Source organism: Zea mays, chromosome 6 (genome assembly GCF_902167145.1).
Source record: "Zea mays cultivar B73 chromosome 6, Zm-B73-REFERENCE-NAM-5.0, whole genome shotgun sequence".
In the NCBI taxonomy this organism is placed as follows: Eukaryota; Viridiplantae; Streptophyta; class Magnoliopsida; order Poales; family Poaceae; genus Zea; species Zea mays.
In genome coordinates, this window is record NC_050101.1 from 13763288 (window position 1) to 13775147 (window position 11860).

The 11860-nt window shown below is 44.0% G+C and overlaps 2 protein-coding genes across 2 annotated transcripts; both read right to left on the reverse strand.

Annotated features, from left to right (window-relative positions):
- Positions 1 to 274: 274 nt before the first annotated feature.
- LOC100277146 (uncharacterized) lies at positions 275 to 5815 on the reverse strand. Its single transcript, NM_001150797.2, has 6 exons — positions 5372 to 5815; positions 4348 to 4622; positions 3966 to 4131; positions 3305 to 3546; positions 1817 to 2004; positions 275 to 811 (listed from the first exon to the last, which is right to left on the reverse strand). Exons 1-6 carry the CDS (start codon positions 5526 to 5528, stop codon positions 604 to 606), a joined length of 1236 nt encoding a protein of 411 aa, NP_001144269.1. The 5' UTR covers positions 5529 to 5815; the 3' UTR covers positions 275 to 603.
- A 661-nt stretch (positions 5816 to 6476) lies between these two features.
- LOC100383553 (uncharacterized) lies at positions 6477 to 10729 on the reverse strand. The gene is made up of 6 exons (NM_001349063.1): positions 10399 to 10729; positions 9782 to 10027; positions 9537 to 9598; positions 7828 to 7921; positions 7658 to 7742; positions 6477 to 7571 (listed from the first exon to the last, which is right to left on the reverse strand). Exons 2-6 carry the CDS (start codon positions 10003 to 10005, stop codon positions 6867 to 6869), a joined length of 1170 nt encoding a protein of 389 aa, NP_001335992.1. The 5' UTR covers positions 10006 to 10027; positions 10399 to 10729; the 3' UTR covers positions 6477 to 6866.
- Positions 10730 to 11860: the final 1131 nt, after the last annotated feature.

An 11860-nucleotide genomic window follows, 5' to 3' on the forward strand; every position in this document is an offset into this window, starting at 1 on the left:
TTGAGGTGTGACTGAATAGAAGTACTATCTTTTTTTCCTCGAAAAACGCGAGAGAACTGCATTTCAGATATATATTAAGAAGAGAGAAACAAGGTCTAAAGTGACACAAATCCAACGCACTCCTTACGGAAAAAAGTGTTGAGCGAAACAAGAGATTGAGGCAATAAAAAGTATGAAAAGGTGGCTTCATGTTGTGACTTCTGCGGGAAGTTCTCAAGTTTTGCACCATCATCAATCCAACATACATGTAAGCTATGTCTTCACTGGTAGGCACTTTATACTCTGAAAGAACCATTTTCTTAGGATTGTCCAAATCAGAGACTCCAGAATTAAACGTGTCATCTTTAAAATTGCGAACCTAAGAACAAAACAAATCCTGAGCTTTACACATGTAACAGAAAGTACCATTCCTGATGATGCCATTGCCATGCTACAAATTTACCATCCATCGCCTCGTAAAAAAAAGGAGCAGGGCATCGGCTATCTACTACTTATATGGATCGTCAACGTTGGCAGCGATTAGAATGTCCCTTCTAAATCTTCACCGTTTGTTCCGAGTCGGCGTTACACATACAGGCTCGCTTCGCTCAGAGCATTCTGGTGCTAGCTGTCGTCCATGGGTTCTTCTTCCTCCTCAGGATGTATATACCGCTTCATGTATTCTTCCTCGATCATCTCCTTCAGCAAGGTTAGCCTTTGGATGATCACCGGGTCGCTCATCTTTCTCGCATCCATAAAATCCGTCTCCTCCTTGTTGAGATGGTATGAGTCGAGAAGCATTTTGATCCATTTGTGGAGTTCGCTGGGAGTCCTGCATGCAAAGACCGGATTATGCTAACTGTTGTGGTTCCTAGGATGTTGCTCTGATGACAAACTTTTGTGGTAGCACATAAGGAACCTGATAAGCTACAATGTTATTAAAGCATTCGGATAACAGAATTCCCTGTACAGATCTATACAGACAATTTTATACTATTAAGAATTGACTATCTGGTGAGAGTTTCTTTTTAACAGATGACATAATAATTGGAGGAACCAGCTCAACACTCAATAGCATTAGCTGTCAGTTAAGTGGATAACCTTGTGTTGTTTGTCTACTTAACCCCCTTAACTATGAGCCAGGTATTGAGCATCCCGAAATATTTGAACCATCAAAATAACCAGGAGGTGGTTTTGCTCATGTGGCACATTACATTGAAACTGATGCGCTAGCGTGGGATGTTGATCGTCCTCATCAGACAAGAGGGATGTGGTTTGGCGAAGCTTTCACATGATTTTATCTCCTTGGAGTTAACATATTTCTCAGTCTATGTTGACATGGTGGTCGTTAGTGACGGAGAGAGGCGAAGGGAGTATAGAGATGGGGAGAGTAAGAGTGTAATATACTGAAGTGTGGGCCTAGAGTGACGTGGCATATGCGTAGCTAAGTTTGTATATGCCAGCCCAGCATGCCGTATCAGTAAAACCGCCCTCCAAATTTCAAAAGGAAGTTGTTTTGACAATTTTTGAGAATTTAGTTGTCAAACATCAATACCTGAGAGGATTATGTAGACTTATTCTTAATGGAAAATGAGTGAACATGAACATCTACATGTTTCCGTAAAACTGATATGCCACATCATGAAGACTTTTGCAAAAATAAAATCAATAGAGACAAGAAATAAACGTTTTTTAGACCTTTTTTCCGTAAAACTGATATAACCATGGTCTATTTTAGACCTTTTTTCCTCTTCTTAATATATTTTAAGGCGCAGTTCCCCTGCGCTTTCGAGAAAAAAAAGAAATAAACGTTTTTGTCAAAAAAAAAAACACTTACGTGTATAGAGCATCTTCATCCTTAGCTTCACGCCCATCTCCGGGAGAGAAAGCAGTTGCAAGAGCACCAAATCTCTCTTCAGGCTCTTCAATATTCAGCAAATACTTCAGCAGCTTCATCTCCGGAGGTGAGATGCTCTTGAGGCTTTCTTTTGTAGTTGTATAAATATGATACATTATGTCCTTGACCTATGCCATGGATATAATCAGCAAATATTATCTACAAATCTACAATGTTTAGGCACTAGTTTTTATAATAGTGTCATTTACCTATTCAAAATCTTAGCCAATGTTACTTCACTATACAACTAGTAAGTGCCAAAAAGGTTTGTGCATTTATACATGTTTGTGATTCAGGTTTCAAATATGAATTGGAAATAGAATCCACTTAGGTCTTGTTTGGCAGAGATCTAGTTCCAAGAATTCTTAGAGCTGAGTAGTCCTAGCTTCAGAAATCTGTGTTGGGAGTTGGGTTTTCGTAGATCAACATTCCAGGAATGTAGAATTGGAACTGTGGGTACAGGGTACACCTGAATTGTTTGATTAAGCTGTTCTCTTTCTACTCTAGAAAATAAAAACAAAAAAAGACTCAAAGATCTTGATTTTAGAATACAAACTGAGTTGTGCCAAACAACTCATTCGGTATCAGTACCCCTTAAAAAAAACTCATTCGGTATCAGTAAGATGGTTTGTTACATTTGTACATGTAAAAGGCAAAGGCAGGATTGAGTTAATCATAATATCCTAGATGTACATTATATGAATAGAAGTGATCTAGCAGACGTTACAATGATGTAAGGAAAAACATATACCAGAAAAATAATCATACTGAAAACAATTTTATTTAGTTAAAAAGATGTGGAGGACTTGTAGAGTCATCTATATTAACTTTACCGTGATATTTGGTACACTTAGTCTTGTCTACATTTTAATGAAGACTCGCATATACCAGAAAAATAATCATACTGAAAACAATTTTATTTAGTTAGAAAGATGTGGAGGACTTGTAGAGTCATCTATATTAACTTTACCGTGATATTTGGTACACTTAGTCTTGTCTACATTTTAATGAAGACTCACTGAATTATGACGAATTATATGTTTCCAACTTTCGTAACAGACAATAGAAATCATTATACATTTGCTTATTCAAGATTTACATACAACTAGAAAACAAAAACAATATATCAAAGAGAATATAAAGGAAAAGAAAAATTTATGCAAATTTACCAAACAATGAAGTCGGGTGGTACTACATCCACTCAGGATACCAAAATGCTATGTTACATTTCTTATACATGTATATACCAAATTTTCATTACTTTATATGTTGTTTGATAGAACCACAGTGGACCAATCAACACAATATCTCATAATGGGTTGAGTTTAACACTGTACCAACAACCCTGGTGGGCAAGAATGTAGCAAGAAATCATGCTTAAACACAGGGAAACTTATACAGCTTTATTTATATTGCACTAAGACTAACCTTATCATTCATAGTTGTAGATTCTTTTGCAGCAGCCCAAGCTCTGTTAATGAGAAGAATTAGAGATGAATCAAGTTCTTTAGCCTTGGCTAAGCTTTTGATCTTGTCACAAGCACCATCTAGTGAAGAGGAATTCAGTATATCATCAAACTTCAACTGAGCAGATTCAATATCCAACTGTTCCAGTGTGCAATCATATGCATGAATTGCAGACAGGCATTTAGCCCCAAGCCTGACTATTCCTGCATAATATTGAGAACTAATCAGCTCATAATATAAAGTACAATATTCAGAACAATAACTTAAAGTAAAGTAGATGCATTTTCCTGCCACAAGAATTTGCTACTAACCAGTAACCACATGCTCATTAGAATATGTTGACCTTGTCCACCAACCCAGATGAAGCAAAAAACAAGACTATATAAAGAAAATCTAGTGATACTTCTATATTCTGCATGTAACATTTTTGTTTGTCTGCCATTTTGGTTAACCAGAAATCATGATCCATGTGCTCAGGAAACAAAGAATCAAGTTCTCAAATTTGATCTGTTTCAATAACCTTAGGATGGTGTGATTATATGTTAGTGGTTAATCAGCTTGGTGTGAATCAAGTAATAAAGTGTGATACGTGAGTAGGAATCAATAGAAGGTAGGTAGTTACCATCTCGCTCATCAAGGCCATTATAAGCATTCACAAGGAAATTAAGATGGCGGAAGAAGTCCCCAGTGAAATCCTTCCGTCGTCTTGCAACAATGGCATTAATATCAGCAGGGTTCTCTCTGAGCTCAGTGAAGAGTTCCATGTACTTCTCTATTTCATCATCTATCTGAATTAAAAACATGAATATTATTCACATAATTATGAGAGTGTCTCGATATTTTTGTTTTGATTATAGTTCATCTAACTAAGAATAATATCTTGCAACCTTAAAACATGGTGTTCCTAAGGTTGATGCGACAAAAAATACCAGCAGCTGTGACAAAAATTATACCAACTCAATTAAAAGGGTGATCATATCTAAGGAGAACAGATAAGGACTTACCTTTTTAACTTTTCTAGCAAGTACAACCAACTTTTGTTTCAATGAGGGATCAGCCTCAATATGTATGCGCACTTGACAACGCTTGTAGAAGTGCCCTCTATACCTTTGCCACTCCTCTCTAAACACCAATAATTTTCTCCAGTCCTTTGTTTCTGGTTTCATATACATGAAGAACTCAATGAATTTGTCGCAGATTTCAGTCATTGTGTACCCCATTGCAACTTCAGCCTCAGTTTGGTCTTTCACATTAGCAATGGTTGGACTAGCTACACAACCTGTAATTAACCATAGTTCATGATGTAGGGCATATTTTTCGAAGTTATGTTGTAGGCATGAGCATCTGGAGCATACACACAGAAATGGGTACATTTGTGAAACAAGAGAAGAAAAAAAAATACAACTCGATAAATGTCCCCTTAACAAGCATAGATTAGTCATAAGGAAAAAACAATTGAATTGCATTGCAGTAAGATCAGTCCCTAGCAGGAATTTCCAATAGAGCATACACACTAATTATTCCGCGGTGCCGATTCCAATCACATAACCCCAATCCATACTTTCCTGATATGGGGAAAGAAGTTCATTGACATATCCACTCAGTTAATCTTATTGGAGATTTGGGTCCCTTATTGTTACCAGATGTCGACTATATATCAAAATTGCACTTTCCATTATCTAAAAAACATTCAAAATTTGAAAGGTTCGATTGCATCTTTTATGATCAATCTAAGTAGGCAGTCTTTTTTTTTTTATTTTCGTTAAAGGAATATAAAAAAAACTCGACCTGCTTCCAAGCTCCATGGCCCTGTTTGGATTGACCAAACAAAAAAGTTGCTAGCAGCTAAAAAGGTCTAGCAAATCCAAACAGCTCAGCTTATAGTCCTTTTTTATACACTCCTACAATAAAGAACTTATAATCCGTTTTGAACTATTCAACCACCTACCTTATAAAAACCTATAGAGCTGAATTCACGAGTTTACAAAAAAAGAGAAAAGAGAGGGGAGGAATGTATTTGTGCCTTACGTGGCAGTGGTGGAGCTGCGGCGAGGCGGCCGCGCTGGGTCGAATGGGGAATGTGTACGGAGGCGGAGGAGGGAGAGAGGGACTGCGAGGGGGCGGCGGCCGTTGACGCGGGCGAGGGTCGGGGAGCACGGCAGAAGACGCCCAGGTTCGTCGCCATCGGTGGCAGCGCGGTGAGAGGAACCGGCTGAACGAGCGGGTGGCGGACTGCGGGCTGGCCTCGCCAAGCTCGAGCAGCAATCCAGCAACAGCTGGACCAGCGGGCTGGCCGACGCCTCGCTTGGCGCTTGCCTCGCCGCGCGCGATGTGGACGCCGGGACCGCTGCCTCGCCGAGTCCCAGTCACCGCGTGGGACACCGGCAGCGCAGCTCGCGCTCGCCGTGGTGGGGAACAGCCGGCCGAACGGAATGGACCTGCCGGTGAGCGGCGGAGTGGATAAGAAGTGGCTGAGTGGGCCTTTTTTTCCTTTTAAAAAAGATATTACTGGCAATAATATGTCCATAAATCGCCATGCAAATCGAGCTTTGTATCATGCGGCTGGCCGGGGGCTCCTCGACAATGCTCAAAAGAAATTTTTTCTTTACGTAATTGAAAGGCACTACGTATAATATATAGGCAAATGTTTTTACGTGATAAAGATTACCCGGACACGTAAAATCTACTCGCTCCACTATTATTGTCACTAGGTATAAATTATTTTAACTTGTATAAGCACTATTCATTAAATATACTCTGTTACAATCAGATTTTATATTTGTCGTTGCTACAAGCATTTTTTTATAAGAGGATCCCCCATTTCTATTATTGAAAATTAGAGACGAACGAAAGAAGATCTCTACTGTACACCCTTCGGTTCTCTCTCCTGTTCAGATAATAGCTCTGATCAGCATACTGGATCCGCAATGAACCGAGACTTTTACAGGAAGAGAGATAAACGCCTAATAGTAATTCTGCCAGATAACAGATCGGGAACTTGGGATGCAATGCAACCCAATCATCAAAGAGCAGAACAAACCCATTTGCATCTCTGACTGTACTTCACCAAAGAGAGCTGCTCAAGAATTGTCCATGCAACTTCGAGGCGACGTGTTCGATCCATTCACTCCATGCTTCTTTCGTGTATACCAGAACAAATACGGGCTAAGAAACAGGGGTACGACAAAACGTCCCACACTGCTCTGGCCTCACTTCGAACAGCCAAACACTTGCTGACACTACAGTGCGAGTTCCAAAAACTCAAATCTCCTTCTAAATTGGAAAGCACATTGAGGTAACTATATTTTTCCTTAATCCCCTTCAATTCCAAAAAAGGATTTAAGTTCCCTAAGGATTAGTTTAGGAACTTAAATACTCAGGAGTTGGAGGGGATTGAGAGAAATTATTTTATTTTTCCCTCAGTTCACTCGAATTTCGGATGAAATTTGAGTTTCTAAACTAGGCTTAAATGTGATGAAATCCCCTAAAAATGTCACATTGCGATTAGTCCAGGTTTCAGGTTTCATAGCTGGGCCACCTGAGTCAAAGAGCAGAATTCATCGTTCATCTCTGAGGCGAAGTCCTCACCCACCTCCATCCTGCTGCACAGCGTTGGGACGGAATAGCGCCGTGCTACTGCTGCAGCTGACTCCTGATCGCCCGGCTCAGTCTCCGTATCCACTCTGTTCGAATTGCCAACAGAGGAGCCGTCCTCCTTCCCAAACAGCTGCTCGGCAAGATCACGGCAAGGCTTCAGATCGTCCTCGCTCCGTGCTCCTGTCAGCTTACCCAGCAGCTCGTTCAGTTCCGTGGCTCTCCCCATCTTCTGCGCTGTGCTGAACTTCATCGGGGTCGGGGTTAGACGATCGTCCAGACTTGGGCCAGACGGTTCGTCACCCTCACTGGCGCTTTGGCTCCCGCGCAGGTCCTTCAGCTTCTGGTCCAAGATAGTGGCAACCCTCTCCCTGAAGCTATTGGCAGCTTCGTTATCCGACTTCAACCTCGCCTTTGCCGCCGAAACCAACAGGTCCATCCTTTCTTCCTCTGAAGAAGAAGTTGCTTCAGCCTCAGGATCAACATCAGCATCTTCTTCCATGGGACAGAATGCTTCCTCCAGTAACCCGACGTTCTGCGTATACCTCTCGTACGCTTCGTTTTCAGCGTCGGTATCTCCTTGCATATGTTCCTTTAGCTTCATAAACCTCCACTTGTTTATACCCGCAACGTCCTAGAACGAAAGGAAAAGTCACAAGCAAAACAAAAAAAAAAAAAGCGGTTCAGAACAAACAGAGCACACGGAAACAGACAATGAACCTTTTTGGTAACTGATTTCTTTGTTTGGAGAAACTTCAGAAAGTGCTGGGGAAGCTTTTGCAAGGCAGCCAGCCTTGACGCTGAACTGTGAAAAAACAACAATCAAGCATTAAAACGGTGCAGCTGTTTGAAAATAGATTAATTCTCGAGTTATGTTTTATGAATTTTACCTGGTTGCAGGTAAATTGTTAGATTGCTGTTCTGTTGTTGCAGGAGCAGTTGCAGGTGACGGCTTATCTGGCAATGTGTTGGTCTGCTTCAGAACTAGTATCATGATAAGTAAAAGCGAGGCAACGTTAGTGGTGTTCAGAGTAGAGTAAAAAAACACAGAGCAGCAGACATGATAATAAACAATGTAAAAGAAAGTTTAAAGCAAGAAAAATGGAATTGACATGAAGGTTGAGATAGAAGCAGAAATGATTCTAACATAGCCACTAACACTGCTTGGCTAGACCAGAAGTTTGGAACTACAAAAGCTTTGAAACCCTTCACTTGCCTCTTCCCCCCATTTCTTCATAAATCATGAAGAGAATAGCTCCATTCATGGTTAATGCAAGGTTTAATCAATAACCCATCTAACACTTCCTCCACACATACTTGACATGTCCTTGAAGCAAGATAGCTCACAACATCCTGACAGGATGCAAGTCGTCACCATGCAAAATTTCATCTATGGCCTTCCATTACTACTTTAGTTTTTTTAAACATTCTATTTCTGTAGAATGAGTGGTGCTTGCAGTTTGCGCCTTTCCCGAGATTTATTCCAAAGCCTCACAGAAAACAGAGTTGAAGGCATCGACCCAAAACCCAGGAACTGTCATACCGACCTGGGTACACAGAAATATTTTCAACACTGTCGTGTATAAACCTCTCGCAAGTTTGTAAGTAGGAAACCATGTGCCTCGACCCCGTTGATCCACAAAATTCGTGACTATGTTCCAAACATTGTTTCAGGCATTAATTCTGGATGGTAATTTCGGACTGCTAATAACCAATTCAATTGTCTAAGAAAACAAATAAATAGTAACACATTGCTAGGATGGATTGGTTAAATCTGCTAGCTTGCACTTCTAAGCAAGCTCGTTTCAGCTACGAAACCAAATGTATCCCTAAATATAAAAAAAATCTGGAACAACTGCTGGATGAGAGTAGAAAAAAGGTGAAGTTGCCTCGATAGCATTTTCCACAATCTGTTTTGCTAATACTGATGTCCAAACTCAGTTATCCATTTTATAATATAGAACACATTCCCTTCCTGATTGCTTGTCATAGTATTCCATCAAACCTGCTGTCTCCTTACCTCCCTCTCCCTCATCCACCCCCACGCGCACGGTTATGTGCATGGAGCACAGCTTCACTCCTGGTGTAGTCCCTAAGAGATGACCTCATGCAGGTGGCATTGCTTGCTCATGGACATCAAGCACCATGGTGATGTCCACTAGAGAGTGCCCTGCACTGAGGATGGTGAGATCTGCAGTGGCTGCAGGGGTAGAAGATTGAGAGTAAAGACAGAAAGCGACAGGGGATTGTGAGTGACGAGTGGCCTTGGAGACAGAGAATGTAACTGTGAGAATCCTGCATTCCAACCTGTGCCACTGGTTTTCAATCGTGTCGCACAGCACAAGGGTGGGGAAAACTGAGTAGGGACTAGAGAGTGATAAGATAGAACACTGAGTTTGGAGAGTAGTATGTTAAGAATGATTCATGGAGAGGGCTATAGAGGCAATTTTGCCTAACCAAAAAATAGAAGGGATGCCTGGTAAACTGGCTAGACCAGATATGCAAGTGTGCAGATATTTATATAGAATATCACCATTCACCAAACTGCTTGTAGGTCACTAACTTCAAGTGCAGATTATCAGGAGTATATCACACATACCATGGATGTGGCAAGGATTCTGAGCCTTGTAGCAGCAGCTCTTGCAACACTGGAATGGGCACCTGAAAGGCCAAGCAGAGTGCGCGCATATAATTCATTAACAAATAAAAAATCACCGTGGTCTCTATCACATAACAAAGGTGAAGGTTCTTAGTTGCCTGTAAACTGCCTCCGCACACCATACCACAAGTAGGAGGAAATAGTTCTGCCTAATAAGGAAGTATCGATAAACTCTGTCTTCTTACCGGGAGCGGGCGATGTTACCACACAGGATGCACTTGGGCTTGTTAAGGCCCCGGAGGTTTGGCTTGGGCATGTCGAAGGCGGCGGCAGGAATAGGAGGCGGCTTCTGTGGTGTCCCATTGCTGTTGGCCACTGCTGGCGCAGGAGCAGGACTAGCAGCAGAGGGAGGCGAGTCACCAGCCACCACCTTGGCGACTGCAGCAGCGGCGGGCTTCATGTCCTGCATGGTTCTCTTCAACCCGGCAAAACTTGTGGGGAAAAAAAGTAAAGTCAGCAAAACTTGTGGGGGGAAAGTAAAGTGCAGTTCAGAGGCTGGGATTTGAATTTGATTGTGGATAAAAGGAAATCCAGGGGGGGAGCATGCATCCAAGCAGTGGCAGACCCAGGATTTTAACCTAGCCACCTAGGGTATGGGAAGGCCAGAATTCAGTATTTCCCCAAGGAACGGAAACAGCAAATTTTCATATACATTCGGAAACATACGTATCAGTGCTTGACACACAAATCTGCAGTAGGATTTCAGTGGAGAATCACGCGATGCTGCCGCGTCAGATTAACAATAACTTTGAAAGCAATATACATTCAAAATCTCTAACCTAAGTGGGAAGTAGGCACTCACCAGGAGCCAGTTGGCAAGGGTTTCAGCTGCCGGTCTGTCGGGCTCCGCTTGAGGCGCGTCCCTCGCTGGGGCCGGTTTACCCTGGCGCTGGGAGGCGAGGTTACGCTGGACGCAGCCCGCAGGGCATCGGGCGGTCCGAGAGATGCAGATCGGGAGTCGGCCGGGCCTGGGCAGCTCTACGGCTGCGGGCTGCGCGCCTACGGCCTACCTACCAGCGGCGCGTCGTCTTCGCGCGGAGGTACCTAGCGGCGGCACGTCGTCGTACCTAACTCCGGGAAGAGGGAGAACGGGCGAACAAGCGTGAGGCGGGTCGACGCTGACGGCTTCAAGGCTGGGCGGCTGCCTATTGCCTCTTTGGTGGCTTTTTCTTGAGATTAGGGTCGACGCTGACGACGTGGCGGCGGCGGTCGGGATGGCGTGGAGCGAGTTTTTTTTCCCCTATTACAAAATTTAATATATCCAAAACACAATGCTGACGATGATAGGGATTAGGGAAGTGTTGATTCAGAGCTATTAATTTAATACAGAATATCTGTCGGCGTTTCGACCCCGGAGTCCCTGGACCGACGAGTAAATTGTCGCTGCGTGTCCCAGCCCAGATGGATCGGCGCGAGATGGAACACAAGGAGGAAAAAAGAGGGAACCACGGCTCGTGTTATCCTGCGCCCAGGGCGGATGCGCTTGCAGTAGGGGGTTACAAGCGTTCGCGAGGGAGGGAGAGAGAGTCTGTCCGTCAGCTCGTCCTCCCGTGCGGCCACCTTCTCGTACGAGGGCCCTGGACCTTCCTTTTATAGATGTAAGAAGATGGTCCAGGTGTACAATGGGGGGTGTAGCAACGTGCTAACGTGTCCGGCAGAGAGGAGCCAGAGCCCTATGTACATGCCGATATGGCTGTCGGAGAGGTGTTAGTGCCCTGTTCATGTGATGTCGTGACCGTCGGAGGAGCGCTTGAGCCCTGTAGAAGCACAGTTGTCGGGGCTGTCGGGTCCTTGCTGACGTCTCCTTGCTTCCGTAGGGGGCTGAGAACCGCCGTCGTCATGGGAGCACGCGGGGTGCCATCATTACTTGTTTACCGGGGCGAGCCAGATGGGACGTCGGTCCTGTCCCTCGTAGCCTGAGCTAGCTAGGGGTAGGGTAATGATGTGCCCCCCTGTAACGTGGCCGGTCCGAGCCCAAGGTCGGGCGAGGCGGTGACTCCTCCGAGGTCGAGACTGAGTCCGAGCCCTGGGTCGGGTGAGGCGGAAACCGTCTTCCGAGGTCGAGGCTGAGTCCGAGCCCTGGGGTCGGGCGAGGCGGAGACCGTCTTCCGAGGTCGAGGCGGGGGCCGAGCCCCGGGTCGGGCGAGGCGGAGCTTCCTATGGCGCCTGAGGCTGGACTCAGTTGCTGTCAGCCTCACCCTGGCGGGTGGCACAACAGTCGGAGCAGGGCAGGCAGCGCTGTTTTCCTGTCAGGTCAGTCAGTG